This window comes from Rana temporaria, chromosome 8 (genome assembly GCF_905171775.1).
Source record: "Rana temporaria chromosome 8, aRanTem1.1, whole genome shotgun sequence".
In the NCBI taxonomy this organism is placed as follows: Eukaryota; Metazoa; Chordata; class Amphibia; order Anura; family Ranidae; genus Rana; species Rana temporaria.
Genome location: NC_053496.1, coordinates 64,604,760 through 64,620,542, shown reverse-complemented (window position 1 = coordinate 64,620,542; position 15,783 = coordinate 64,604,760). Strand labels below are relative to the sequence as shown.

General features: G+C 42.3%; 1 protein-coding gene across 3 annotated transcripts in view; it reads right to left on the bottom strand.

The window, feature by feature from the left end:
• The window catches only part of BTRC (beta-transducin repeat containing E3 ubiquitin protein ligase), a 280,494-nt gene that overhangs the window by 177,493 nt on the left and 87,218 nt on the right, over nt 1-15,783 (bottom strand). Inside the window, exon 2 of one of the 3 annotated variants that reach the window (XM_040361921.1) lies at nt 2,249-2,326. The exons of the other annotated variants lie outside the window; for them this stretch is intronic. Within the exon in view, the coding sequence (XP_040217855.1) occupies nt 2,249-2,326 (78 nt within the window). The remainder of the gene's footprint in view (nt 1-2,248; nt 2,327-15,783) is intronic. 3 annotated transcript variants of the gene reach the window in all.

Below are 15,783 nucleotides of genomic sequence, written 5' to 3'. Positions count from 1 at the left end.
ACAATACATTAAACCGTGAGGCTGGGTTCACACTAGAGCTTGGAGCAGCTCACAGAAGGGGGTCTAGTGAGTCTCTATTCACGGTTCAGGTCCGATTTCAGCCTGAATTATTTGCTGAATTTGGACCCGAAACGGACCAGAAGACACACAGGACTCTCCAGAGATTTGTGAACCAGCTCCATAGAGAGCCAGGTCACAATCTCCTGCTATGCAAATTGGATGCAGAGAAAATCCACATCCAATTTGCAATAGTGTGGACCCAGCCTGAAGCAGATGGGCTAGAGCAGAAGACCACACCAGGTGCCACTCCTTTCAGCTAAGAACAGGAAAAAAGCTACAATTCGCACATGCTCACCAAAACTGGACAATAGAAGATTGGAAAAACATTGCCTGGTTTAAAGAGTCTTGATTTCAGCTGTGACATTCAGATGGTAGGGTCAGAACTTGGCATAAACAACATGGAAGCATGGACCAAGGGTTCAGGCTGGTGGTGGTGTAATAGTGCAGGGGATATTTTCTTGGCACACTTTGAGCACCTTAGTACCAATTAAGCATCGTTTAAATGCCACGGCCTACCTGAGTATTGTTACTGACCATGTCCATCCCTTTATGACTACAGAGTACCCATCAAGATGGTTACTTCCAGCAGGATAATTCACCACACCACAAAGCTCAAATCATCTCACCACTGGTTTCTTGAACATGACAATGAGGTCTCTGTACTCCATTGGCCTCCACAGTCACCAGATCTCAATCCAATAGAGCACATTTGGGATGTGGTGGAAGGGGAGATTTGCATCACGGATGTGCAGCTGACAATTCTGCAGCAACTGCATAATGCCATCATGTCAATATGAACCAAAATCTCTGAGGAATGTATCCAACACCTTGTTGAATCTATGTCATGAATAATTAATGCACTCCTAAAGGCAAAATTGGGTGCAACTCGGTACAAGCAAGTGTACCTAATAAAGTGTATAACAAAATGATGGCACAGACACCTGTTGCATGAATGTGAATGAGATGGGTAAAAGATGGCTTCAGCTCCTATTCTCCACCTGTAGAGAACTCCCCAGATGCGTTTTGCCCTTTACGGGGGTTTAATTGCACCACAACTTAAAACAGAGGGCCACGTGCCTGTAGCACTTGCTCCTATTCTGTTACATGACGTGGTTATTGAGCCAACGTAGTTGACAGAATGCAGGGGGAGAGGACCAATCGGTGCACCATTTACTTGTTGAAGGCACTTCAGAAAAAACAGAGAAGACAAATAGATGGCTAAAGTGATGTGTCTCTCCATAGGAATGCCCATAAATTGGGCTTTAGCCTGGGGGGAGCAGACAGAGAGCAAAATCGAAAAAAAAAAATGAAATTAATTTATTTTATTGCACAGCCACTGCAGGGATCAGAACAGGACCAAGTACTACAGTTGTGTTGATACTTTTTTCAACCTGCCTCCTGCACCAGTTCAAAGCCAAACCATATATGTATGTCAACACAGCAAGGGAAAGGATGGCAGGCTGTTGACCCAACTCTCCTACAACCTATCCTCTTAGCATTACCATAATACCAGATAAAAGAGGAGAGGCGCTTAGGGATTAAATCTTTTATACAGAGAACTCTGGGCCTTTATGGGGTTGAACTACTATAAAGTAGGGAGATAGAGTATTAAACAAGTTGTAAAGGTAAATGTTTTTTCACCTTAATGCATCCTATGCATTAAGGTGAAAAAACATCCGACGGTGCCGTTGATTGGCTAGGCTGGACGGATTGGCTGGCTTGGCTGGCACTGCTGTCAATCAAAGCGGATGACGCGGCGCGCCAGGGGGGCGGGGCCGAGTGATACAGTCGGCGGCTATGCCCGCCGCTGTAACACGGGAGCGCGCTCGCAAAAGCTTTCCACCATGCAAGCTCGCTCGCATGAAGGTGAAAAGCTTTTGCGAGGAGGAGCCGAGACAGCCGCCGAGGGACCCCAGAAGACAGGGTTAGGGGACACTTTGTGCAAAATGAGCTACACAGTGGAGGCAAGTATAACATGTGTGTTATTTTTTTTTTTAAGTTTTCCTTTAGTGTTGCTTTAAACCTATGCCACTATACCTACTAAAATGTAAAAACACCTAAAAGAACGAAGAACAGTATCTACATCTAATGCCAATCTCCTTAACTGCTAAATTACAGGTGTGCTTTAACCAAGACCTGGTGATGATACAATACAAAGCTGCCTTACCAAGATCCAGTTAAAACATACCTGTCTGAGAGAATTCTTCTCTGGAATGATCTTCCTAGGGGGTTCATCCCGATTACAATCTTCTCTCTCTGATGCAGTCTGGGAGGGGTAACAAAAAGAAAAAAAAAAAAGTATACCAATTATCCCAGAGCAACTATCTAACAAATTGAGGCTTCACAAACCGCTTTCTTTCCAAAGCAATTATTGGAGCAAAACTATTAAGCCCTGTACACACGGCCCAGAATCTTGTCAGGAAAAAAATGCTGTTCTTTTAAAAAGGCACGAATGCGGTGACTTCATCCACTACGACGAGCTTGCGCTCGTCACATTTGATGCCGTTGCCGCCATCTTGCTACACCCTACCTATGCCTTGGAAGCTACCGCGCAAGTTTCAAAGTCATTTCGAACATGCACAGGTTTCCACGGTGACAGGTAAGTATACAGACGCCCAGGTTTCTCAGCAGGAAAACACTGCCGAGAATTACGACGAGAAAATAGAGAGCAGGTTCTCTATTTTTCTCGTTGAGATTCTGGGCAGTTTTCTTGACTAGAAACCTCAAAGCCTCGTACACACGCACGGTTTACTCGGCAAGAAAGCTGTGCCAGCAGTCTTCTTGCTGGTTCTTGCCGAGAAAACCGTGCTTGTGTACGAGGCTTTAGACAAACCGAACTGCTCCTGTCATTTCTAGCACTCCTCAGGCCTGGTAAATGGCTGGTCATTGAAAAATATGTATGTGACCGACCATACCTAGAAGAATCTTGTTTTTTTTTTCAGGACTTCAGAAGCAGCATGGTGAAGCTATAGCAGACACCTTATGATGCCATATGTTCAGTATATGTAGGGCCGAAACAACCAATCGATTAATCGACAACTAATCGATTATGAAATTAATTTTCATAATCGATTAATCGGGCAGTAACATAATGGGGTTAAAAAAACAAAAATTTGCCTTTTATAGTACAAAAAAAAGCAAATCGCTACTGTAAATATTACTTTTACTGTCCCACCGTAAAAAAATGAACCCCTAAGAGCCGGTTCACACTGGGGCGGCACGACTTCGGGGCTGTCTCCGCAAGGCCCCCTGAAGACGACTTCAGAGGCGACTTGCAAAATGACTTCTGTATTGAAGTCAATGCAAGTCGCCCCGAGTCGTCCCCAAAGTCGTACAAGAACCTTTTTCTAAGTCGGAGCGACTTGCGTCGCTCCTATTAGAACGGTTCTATTGAATAGAATGGGACGCGACTTGTCAGGCGGCTGAGTCGCCTGACGAGTCGCCTCAGTGTGAACCAGCTTTTACAGTAGCGATTATTTGCTCTTTTTGTACTTATTTTTGTTTTTTTAACCCCCATTATGTTACTAAACATCTCAAGCCTGGTTCACACCAGAGTTCATTTACATGTTTTCCTATGGGACACGTTCACATCCATGATTTTTTTTCAGCTGCTGCGTATTTGGAAAGGGCAAGGACTTAACGCAAAACAGTGCTATTTTTTTTTTGTTCAATATACTTCAATGGAGAAGCTGCAGAAAAGCATGTAATGTTTTTTTGCGGCAATTTGTGTTTTGTAATCTGCCCAACAACAAATTGGCCCAAAAAAATGTAAAAATGCAATTTTCTTTTCTTTTTAGGCTATAATCGAAACAATAATCGGCCAACTAATCGATTATGAAAATAATCGTTAGTTGCAGCCCTAAGTATATGTATTGGTTTTCATTGTGTGCAGATTACAGGTTCACTTTAAAATAGCTCCAATAAACAAAGTAATTCATACGAAGAGATTCAAAATGCCACAGGTAAGATGCAGACAAATGACAAGACAGTTTTGCTTACTTTCAGGTCATCACTGGATGTCTGTTTTATGTACTAACAAAGAAAGCCGGCGCTCTAGTAGGGGTAGTTATTTTCTTGCTCAGCTTGAAAAAAGCAAATAAAATGTACCAACAACAGAGACAATGGTTCTGCTATTACACATTCTCAAGATCGTGTCCCACTGTTAGCAATTGTTTTAAGCTGGCTAAGGATGGGACAGCAGCAAGACACAAGTGCTATTAACATGGACCCTTTGTTTCTCTAAGAAGAAAAAAAAATGAAAAGTAAAAGAAATCTAAAAAGTCTTAATTACATGCAACGCAAATGGGTCCATATTTCAAGGAAGAAACATTTTCCAAGTCTCTGAAGACTGCGCCCCCCTGCATCCCTGAAGCAATAATGCCCTTAAATTTATAACCAGAGTTTTGTCTCTATTTAACCATTTCATGACTTTCATTACTTTGTTTTGCAACGCAGCAATTACATTTTGTTCACAGATGCCAAAGAGGGTAAACATTTTCAAAGCTGCCAAGAGCCCTCCAATCTAAACAAGGTGCACCGAGAGGAATAGTTGGGTACATACTTATGTGTCTGCAGATTTAAACATTGCAGGGACCTGGCCTGCCAATAAAAGATACTTTTAAAAAGAAACCTTTACTGCAATAACCCCCCTTCAATCTGGAGCTGTCCACTGATGTACCTTGCCTTCAGTAGATGTCCAGTACATGTCCTCCAATCTTCTGGATTGAATGAAGGCCATTCAACTTACTTTTCTGAGCCCAGGCTATCATGGGCTCATCTCCCGGATGAACATAATTGCGTAGCCTGGCCTAAGAGTATTACTACCCTGGATGGCACCTACAGGTCAATAAATGAGTGCCATCAAGTGCAACAAAGACCTCTAACCGATGCCCCAGAGGAAAAGAGGAGGGACCTAGATGTCAATAGTAGACCCTTGGAAAAAAGTTATGTACTTTTCTTGGGGAGTGGGATGCAAGTTTAAAAAGGCACCAAAGTGTTGGTTTATTAAAGGCAATTCACTATTTGTTTACTAAAAGCCATTTGCTTTGCAATGGAATTTTCCCTTAGCTTAGTGAATAAGGTAGAGCTCCGCGGACTTCCATCATATAACCATGTGCAAGCAAAAACACTATTTTTATTTAATTCTCTTTGCAGGCATATTCTTTGCTAGGTAAACATTGTACCACATTCACCAAGCTCTGGGGAAAATTTCCTTGCAAAGTCTACAGCCTTTTTGGCACAAGGTTCATAAGTATAGTGTCCAACAGTAGTGTGCAGGGCAGGGGTGCCCAACCAGTGGCCCGGGGGCCACATGTGGCCCGCAGAGCCCTCTGATGTGGCCCGCGACCTCCTGCTCTGGGATGGAATAAAAATAGAATACTGTTATTAAAGGCAAGTTTATTACTAAAAATCACTGTTTTATATATGGGCATATCTGTTCTGCAGTGGTTACTGGACAGCAGGTGCAGAGCAGGTTACCTGCACAGAGCCATAGACTGTATGGGGCAGATTCACGTAGAGCCGCGTAAAATTGTGCGGGCGTAACGTATCTGATTTACGTTACGCCTCTGCAACTTACACGGGCAAGTGCTGTATTCTCTAAGCACCTGCACCGTAAGTTGCGGCGGCGTAGCGTAAATCGGCTAGCGTAAGCCCGCCTAATTCAAATTTGGATCAGTGGGACGTGTTTTATGCAAAACTACTGTGACCCGACTTGATTGACGTTTTTCGGAACGGCGCATGCGCCGTCCGTGGAATTTCCCAGTGTGCATTGCTCCAAAGTACGCCGCAAGGACGTCATTGGTTTCGACGTGAACGTAAATGATGTCCAGCCCCATTCACGGACAACTTCCGCAAACTACGTAACTTTTTCAAATTTCAACGCGGGTACGACGGCTATACTTAACATTGGCTGCGCCTCATATAGCAGGGGCAACTTTACGCCGGGAAAAGCCTAACGTAAACATCGTAACTTTACTGCGTCGGCCGCGCGTACGTTCGGGAATTTGCGTATCTAGCTAATTTGCACACTCAACTCGGAATTCGACGGAAGCGCCACCTAGCGGTCAACAATAAAAATGCAGTTAAGATCCGACGGCGTAAGAGACTTACGCCTGTCGGATCTAATGGATATCTATGCGTAAGTGATTCTAAAAATCAGGCGCATAGATACAACGGCGCAACTCACGAGATACGATGGCGTATCTGGAGATACGCCGTCGTATCTCGGTTGTGAATCTGGGCCTTATTCTCTGCGAGTTTGGTGCACTTTCTGAAAGTGCATTACACCTATAAGATATAATAGAAGTCTAGGGCAAAGTGCAGCTAACCTGCAGGAAAGCCACAGGTGAACTGTGCTGCATCCACGGTGCAGGTAAAGAACAGTGCATCAGTATAAAAGCAGCCCTAGGCCCCTTTCACCCAATTGGACCCTCCATTCACCTCTAAAGAGTGGCAGATGTAAATGGACTTGTGTCTGTTTACAAACGCCTACCTCCAAATAAAAACAAGGAAGAGTAGAGTGGGCTGGGATCTACCCGCTCCGCTCATTGTGGCCCGTGACCGGTTAGCAAGTCGCTTAAGTGGCCCTTGCACTTTAGAAGTTTGGGCATCCCTGGTGTAGGGAAATCAACACAGGAGATGACAAACTACCGATGTGGAAGGAAAAAAAAATAGTTTGGCTTAGTTTAAGAGCTCAACTATATGCCTTGAGGGTCCTTACCACTTTAACTTTTTTAAAAGTGAGAACACTTTTAAAGATACCAATCTTAGTGGGGGGCAATATTGTTTCGAGGGAAAGGAGAACGCAGGTAGGTCTGTTACTGTTCTATGCTAGGAAAGTAATAGCGTTGAACTGGAAAAAGCTAGAGGCCTCCTCAGTAGCACAGTGGAAAAACCTAGTAAACAGCAATCTGACATTGTATAGAGAGACATACTGGAATAGAGGACATAGGGAGAAATAAGAGAGTATGGGCAAACTGGATAGAGAATTCTATGACAGCGTCGGGATAAAGGTGGAAATTGGGAGGTTAATCACACCATTGGAAAAGGGGAAAGAGGAATGTATTGTATTGGGTGGAAGGATATTGTATGGATGCTTCGAAGAAGCAGAGGAATGTTATTGGAATATGAATGTAATGTATATACATTATATGTAATGTATATGTATGATTTTATTTTTTGTATGGAAAAAATTAAAAAAAAATTAATAAAGAGATTTATAAAAAAAAAAAAAAAAGATACCAATCTTAAAAGATACCAACTTCATACATCTACTCCTATGTGTGCTCGGCAATGGAATGTACCAGAGGATGGATGCAGATAAGCATACAGGTATGACTTTTATGCAACTTTTGAGGGTTAACATGAAAGTCCAAAAAGTAGTGCATGAACTACTTTGAAGTCGCTGCGCCTTTAAGTTACATTTGACAGAGTATGAATGGTTATCATTGGAAAACAACGGGGATGTCCAAAGTCACATGACAAGTCAGACAAGTGTGAATAAGAGGGGGAAGCACATGGTTAGGTTTTGAAGCCCCACTCCAGAAATTATTAAAAAACTACCCTTACAATGGGGCCCCTCTGCACTATCAGGGTTAAATACTGGTTAACTCCAGGGGTTGAGGAATAAGGTGCAATACTTCCCTTACTCCTCAATCCTGCACTCTCCCCAATTCTTTTTTTTTTTTTTTTTGAGTGGTCCCTCCTTGTCCTCACATACAGAGCAGGGCTATTGGCCTTGCATTGTATACGATTACTTTATCATGTGACTGCCACCTGAAATGCCTCATAAGAGGCTTTAGGGGACTAGCGGCACAGATGGGAGGAAGCATGCTGCGGCAAAGTGTAAGTTAAGCATTACACCTTATTCCCCCATCCCCTGGAGTTAACAAGCAATTAGCACCTGCAGTGCCAGGGGGCACACAATGCAAGTGTGCCTATTTTTGTATCTTAAAAAATGTTACTGTTTCTGTATATTATTAAATATCAGAAATCTATTCACGCAGACCTGTAAAGTTATAAAACCTTCTTTTTAATGAGTATTAAAAATACTGAATGCTTGTTCAGTTGTTGTTTTTGGGCAAACATGACAAAATATTGATGCGTAGTTCCATTTAATTGGGGACAAATAAAACTCATGTATCTGAGGCATACAAGTGTTGTGATTACATATTTGGCCCAGATTGCATTTGATAACACCATTCCTGAATGTTTTACATGCAACGTCACCATATTTGGATCCCTAGCTCACTGGCAATAACTGTGCAGAGCCGGAGGTCACATGTGCAACACCCCTACGAGAAGGCAGTGACCCTTACAGGACAGCCGCTTTGTTGAATAACCTGCCTCTACCCTGTGCAATAGGATTTCTTTATTTCTGCAGGGAAACAGTTACAGTGTCTGCGGGCGGACCTCAATTGGGTGCAATCGGGGATGCTGCCCTCGGCGTGCTCGCCTCCTCCGGTCCACCTGGGCTCTCTTTTACTACATCCTCTGCAACAGTAGTACATAACTTTTTCTAACCATACATCCTTAGGTGAAATAAGCAAAAATCTCCTTCATTATACACCCCTGAAGAAAGGTTACTTACCTGAAACGCGCCGGTACTGCTTGATACTTTCTATACACACACTGATGTTTATGTAAAACAGCCATGTTTTCTTTTATATAATATATTTGCTTTACCTATGTTCTATTTCCACGATTTTAACTTTTTTCAATAAACGCTTATAACTTTTATACGCATTGGTGTGCCACTTGCCATCAAAATCCCAACTTCCACAGGGGTTAAACCTGTTTTGTTCTACACATTTGGGGATGCCGGCAGGAAAACACCAGACTCCATGATAGTGGATCATCCTTTTTTGGTTTATATGCAACAGTGGGTCCAACTTTTCGAAGGAACAAGAAGTCATATCCAAGTTGCACTCCAAAGTTGCGCAACTTTTGGGTCCTATAGATGTGAATGGAGCCTTAGTCAAGTGTTTTTAAGTGAGATGATGTCATCATTCTGCTGCAAATTAGTCTCACCCCCCAAAATCTAACTACTATGTACTACTGAAATTCGTATCCGACTGTGTGGTGTACACTTGATGCGATCAAAAACCACAAAAGGTCTTGTAAGACACAAAAAAAAAAAAAAAAAATCTTCTACAACTCTCAGATATTTATAAAACAAAAAACAAAATAAATAATAAAACATAAAAATAATAAAAGCCTCTTCATCTAACGAAACGTTATTCATTTATTAACAAATAGACTGGTTTTGGAAAAAAATGCATTAGGGTCACTAGATGGAGCCAAGGATCAATACAAATAAATACTAATCCTCAGCTCATCTAGTGGCCATAATGTTGTATTTTTTCAAACCACAATTTCACGGGATCCGCACATGTGCCTACAATTTCCCTTAGGCCCTGTACACACGAGGAGACATGTCCGATGAAAACGGTCCGCGGACCGTTTTCATCGGACATGTCTCCTGGGAGCTTTTGGTCTGATGTGTGTACACACCATCAGACCAAAATCCCTGCGGACAGAGAACACGGTGACGTAGAAGACACCGACGTTCTCAAACATGGAAGTGCAATGCTTCCACGCATGCGTCGAATCAATTCCGACGCATGCGCAGGATTTCGGTCCGCTGGTTAGACATACTAACCAGCGGACATGTCCGACTGACAGGTTTCCAGCGGACAAGTTTCTAAGCATGCTAAGAAACTTTTGTCCGCTGGAAACCTGTCCGATAGGCTGTACACACGACCGAACATGTCCGATGAAACTAGTCCGCGGACCAGTTTCATCGGACATGTTCGGTCGTGTGTACGGGGCCTCAGACCTACCAACACCTATGTAATGCCTGAATGGATACAAGTTAATTGGATAGTTTTGGTTGACTCCCATTACATAATTTTGGTAAATATTAAAGATTGCACAGTCAGGTAACATGTATGGTGGGCAGTAGACAGGTGCTGTTATAAATATAAATACTCGTTAATATTCCTATCGCATACATTCCTGGAAAGTATGGCTCTTAAAATGGTGGGTGTTGTAGCGATTACCAGTTGGGTCCAAAAAACATCAAGCAAGTGTACATATTCGCCAGCACACCATGGATCAACACTTCCGTCCAAAGGTTTCTTTTATTGAGAGAGATCACATCACAGAAATAAGTGCAATGTTTCGGAGCCACGCAGGGCCCCTTCGTCAGGCATGTGATCAATAGCAATACAACGTGACTGGTTCAGGGCTGTGCAACCATCCACTCTCAGTCAAATTTATGATATGCAAGGGATTGTGGGAAGATAATTAAAAAGGATATAATTTACACAGCATTTCATTGTATTTATTGACACAAAACTGGGCTTATTTTATATTTTCCTGGCATTCTGCTTTCATTTACAGCACAGGCATATAAAACTCGCTTTATCTAATCCAGATTTTTCCCCTCTACACAAAAACATTTAAAAAGCCAAGGAGCTAGGTTTTATGACCGAGAGTTTATTTGCATGTATCAGGATTCTTAATCCTGTTTGGAGTTGTCAGAGAAGCAGAATGCGAGCCCTGGATAGGAAAATCCCAATCTGGCTAGCAGATGGATAGGTTGGTTATAGCTACAAAACTATATTTTGCCCGAAGGCACAATTCAGTACACTGTTAAAATGATATTAAGCCTCTGTCAAGCTGAATCATTTGGATCTCCTGCATAGGCAGGATGAATAAGGCAAGATTACATACAGTATGTTAAAGAAATCATAAATGCAGCGCATCGTTAAAGAGTGTATACATGGGTTAATGGATGCAAGAGTACACAGAGCCCTCAAGGGTTGTGTTCTTTAATATACTTACAATAATTCACAAAATTCTAAGAGAAATTTATTTTCAGCAACTTAGAACTGCCACACTAAGACCCCATTCACACCTGAGCGTTTTGTAGCTTGAAGCCTGAAGCTTCAAAACGCTAGAGGGGAAAAAATCAATTATTCTCTATGGAGATGGTTCACATGTCCACTCCAAAACGCCTGAAGCCAGAAGATACAAAACGCCTGAAGCTCAAACAAGTTCTGGGACCTTTTTTTTTAGGCAGATTTGGGCATTTTTCTGCTTTTTACATTGGTTACCTTTTGACCTGTACAAAATCGCGGCAAAAAAAACGCTGCAAAATCAATCGACTTTCTGCCTGAAAATGCTATGCTCAGGTGTGAATGGGGCCTTAAAGCGGGGGTTCACCCTTAGAGGGCACTTTTTAGCCTTAGATTCCTGCTCGTTTTGTCTAGGGGAATCGGCTATTTGTTTTAAAATATGAGCAGTACTTACCCGTTTACGAGATGCATCCTCTCCGTCGCTTCCGGGTATGGGCTGCGGGAATGGGCGTTCCTTCTTGATTGACAGTCTTCCGAGAGGCTTCCGACGGTCGCATCCATCGCGTCACGATTTTACGAAAGAAGCCGAACGTCGGTGCGCAGTATAGAGCCGCACCGACGTTCGGCTTCTTTCGGCTACGAGTGACGCGATGGATGCGACCGTCGGAAGCCTCTCGGAAGACTGTCAATCAAGAAGGAACGCCCGCTCCCGAAGACCCATACCCGGAAGCGACGGAAGAAGATGCATCTCAAAAACGGGTAAGTACGGATCATATTTTAATACAAATAGCAGATTCCTGCTCGTTCGGCCTAGGGGAATCGAAGGGGACAAGGGCAAAAATTTAATAAATGGGTGAACTCCCGCTTTAAGAAAACAGATTGTTAATTGGCTGCAACTACTTTTTATCCATGTTCTTTGATTTGTTATTAAAGTGGGCCTTTCACCAACATTCTTTGGAGGCCTCCAACGTCTTCATGTTAAAAAGTGAAATATTTCACATAAAAAAAAAACACACCCAGCAAAAGAATAAAAAATGTCCGCTGACATCCACCAATATTTGATCCGATTCTGTCCATGAAATCCAGATGGATGGAGACCCTATTTTCCATACATCTGGCGGATCGGATGAAAACGTATAGGTGGTCCGTTTTCATCAGATCTCTGCATAGATGAGAGAGGGGCTCCGACAGGTCCGTCTCAGCGCAGTGAGTGGAGACAGACCGGTCATCCGCCTGCTCAGCGGATCGATCCCTCGATGTGGAACGCCCATGTGAAAAAGTCCCAAAGGGTCCAAATTTTTCTGCTCTACTTTTAATCACCAGTAGACCAAAGTTAAGAAATAGTACCATTGGCTTGATATGTTTGACATAACAAAATCTGTATTAGGTCTACATCATGTGACATCGTGTTTATTCTATTACATGATAACCCCAACTTGAGTATTTTCATTCATGTACTTATTTTTAGAACCAATAAAGTTTACAAAAAAATGATATTCTTATTCTCCAAAAATATTACCACACACCATTCACTACTCAATGGTCCTGTTTTTTTTTATTAAATAGTTTCAGCAATTGTATACTTTCTTATAATGCCTCTGTGTGCTTCTGAACCTCTTCTTTCCCCCTTGCTTCCATAGGTTTGGAACAAACAGTGCACGTTAGTTGCGGACATGTGCACTGTTTTATGCACAATACTCCATAGTTCTTAAAGTAGAATTATACACAAAACCTTTTTTTACCCCTCTTGGATAAAGCAAGGGAGGGTTATAGCCCCATGTCAGTTTATTTTTTTGTTTAATCATTCGTGCCTTATTGTGGAGATTTCCCTTCACTTCCTGTCCCATAGCCAAACAGGAAGAGAGGCAAAATTATAGGAATTCCTTGGGGACCCCCAGGTCACCAGAACCAGTATCCTCTTTGAAAGATTTGTCCTCCATTACTTTTCTGGGGACAACCTATTTTTTTTTACTTTTAATGATATTGTTAAAGCAGAGTTCCACCCAAAAGTGGAACTTCCACTTTAAGCTCTCCTCGCCCTCTTACATGCCGTCTGGCATGTGATTTTTTTTTGAGGGGGGGTACCTGGTTCACACGTACTTCCTGTCCAACTAGACGACGACTCCTCCCCCCTTAGGCAGCTCATCTCTCTCTCTCTGTAATCTTTTAGGACACGTGACAGGCATCAGAAGATTGCCTGGCCACTGTGAGAGCGCAGCATAACTCGCGCATGTGCAGTGCTCGCCAGGCCATGAAGCTGCAAGCTGTCACAGCCGGGTGCCCATAGTTACTATGACTGCGCTGTGGAGGGGGGCGAGGCCTTGGGCAGCCGCATCGCTGGACCGTGGGACAGGTGAGTGCGTTTATTAAAAGTCACTTTTTGTAGCTGCTGACTTTTAATAAACTGAAAAACAAGTGTAACTCTGTTTTAAACAGGACAAAGATGATGAATCTCCTTGATATGGGTCAAAGACAGCAATAAAAAAAAACTAACAGCGGTTCTATTCCCTCTCCATCCAAAAAATAAAGTTTTACCCAATATCCATCTCAGGAGCAAGCAAGAGAGGATGTCCCTACATGCAGTGGGGATCATGGAGAACAAATGTAGCCATCCTCTAAAATAAAATCAGGTAACAGGTTACAATAGCAAAAAATAAGAGTTGGAGAAGGCCGAGAATAGAAGATATTTTTTGAAGAATACAATTTTGAATAGATTTTTTTCCAGAGTTTTGTTTTTCAATCTGCGGCTTTTATTAAAATATCGGACAATCCATGCCTTGTTCATACGCTTCCTCTTATGTAGCGATAACCATTTCCTAGTTGTGCTCCTGCATTGTCACCCCCATGCACTCCATACAGAAACCAGGCCCAATTATAAAAAGGCGCTGTGGTGAAATGGCATTGCCACACAAGTCACAAACCAAGATATTACCAGCACACCATGTTTAAACAGAAACAGGAGGTTTTGTCATTAGAACCTTAATTGGCCTAAATTCAGGCGGGGGGTGGCCCTGAAAGCACCACACAACTCAATGAAACTCTGACTAAAAAATCAAAGAAGCTGGGTGTATACTTGTCAGCCAAAACAATGACCTCCCCCTATCAGGCAGCTGTGGGTGTCGAGGCAAAGAAGACTCCTGTGTTCACTCTGGAAGGAGGAATCTGTCCATTTTCTCTCAACCTGTTTCTGGGTTTAACAAGAGAAATCTATTCTTGTATGGCAGGTCATACAATGCAAACAAGAACTGCTGGGCATTGCAATGTTATTCAATATGAATGCAACCCAATACAGAAGCAGAGCGCACACAATGCACTACAGTACAACACACGGATGGACAAGTGCAACATTTATGTACACACAAAAATCTATTCAGTCACATGCACACTGCTCATACACACAAAGCAATACATAAACATATGCACACTAAGCATGTAAAGCCCTCTATTTTGTCAGAGGGTCTTTATACAAAAACACACAGACAAAAATCACACTAAGCAATACGTAAAAACAGATTCAGAGCACACATACACACACACACACACACACACACACTAAGCAATGCATATGGATACAAAAAAATCAAATACACTAAGCAACACATAAATATACACATTGCTTATACACACACACACACACACACACACACACACACACACACACCACATAAAGCAATACATAAACATACATATTGCTCACACACACACACACAGCAATACATAAATATACATATAGCTCATACACACACTAAGCAATACATACACACACAAAAAGCAATACATAAGCATAGACATAGCTCATACACACCACACAAACACACTAAGCATCACATAAGCATGCACATAGCTCACAGACACACACACTAAGTAATACATAAACATACACACGGCTCATACACATGCTATGGAATATATAAACATAGCTTATACACACAATAAGTACATAAACAGACATAGCACATACACACACTAAGCATGTAACGCTCTCTATTTTGTCAGAGGGTCTTTTATACCTTAGATCTGTGCTGCTGGAGTGAATTGTGAATGCTAATATAATCATTCTCTCTCCCGAGACATTAGCAAATAATCAAATGAAAAACAGGATCATAATTTACTGAGATTCGGGCAACTCTCTATGCAAATTCGACTTGTTATTGCCGCTGCCTCGTTAATCTATCTGAATGCCTTTGACAAACTCCTTTGATTTATTAAGTCATGACAAGTCCAATGTGTGTATATTATGTTAGATTGACATTATCATTAAGAGTGGGTGGACTGAAAGCACATGAATGGCGGATATTATGCGCTGGTGTCTGCTGCACAACAGCTGAGCTTCTCCCTCTCACAAAGGCCCTGAGCGGCAGGCTCTTCCTATCTAGCCAGCCATTCATCATCTCGATGTTAATTGGCCCAGGCTTTAAGCAAATTTTCAACACGATTTAAAGGCCTGATGACACTGATTACTGACCCTCTGCCATACGGTGCCTATTGATTAACCTGACAGAGAGGAGAGGCTCCGGGGGAAGCTAGGGATGCAGCCTCCAAATAATCAGGAAAACATGTGGGTGGAGACCATGTATATAAATTCATGGAAACTTTATGGGGGGACATTAATCACCATTTCTCATCATATAGATAACAAAGCTGCCATTTAATACATGGCAAATGTTTATATATGTCTTTTGTAAGCTGTATTTAATTTTGACTGTAGGACACATAAATCAAGAAGAAGTAACTTTCTAGGCCTGGGCATGTCAAACATTCTTTGGGTTCATTTTTACAGGAGGACCTGTCAGCAGGGCTGCACTAGGCCAAAATGAAGTCTTGGTATTTAAAGTGGGCTCATTTACAGGTTTACTTATTT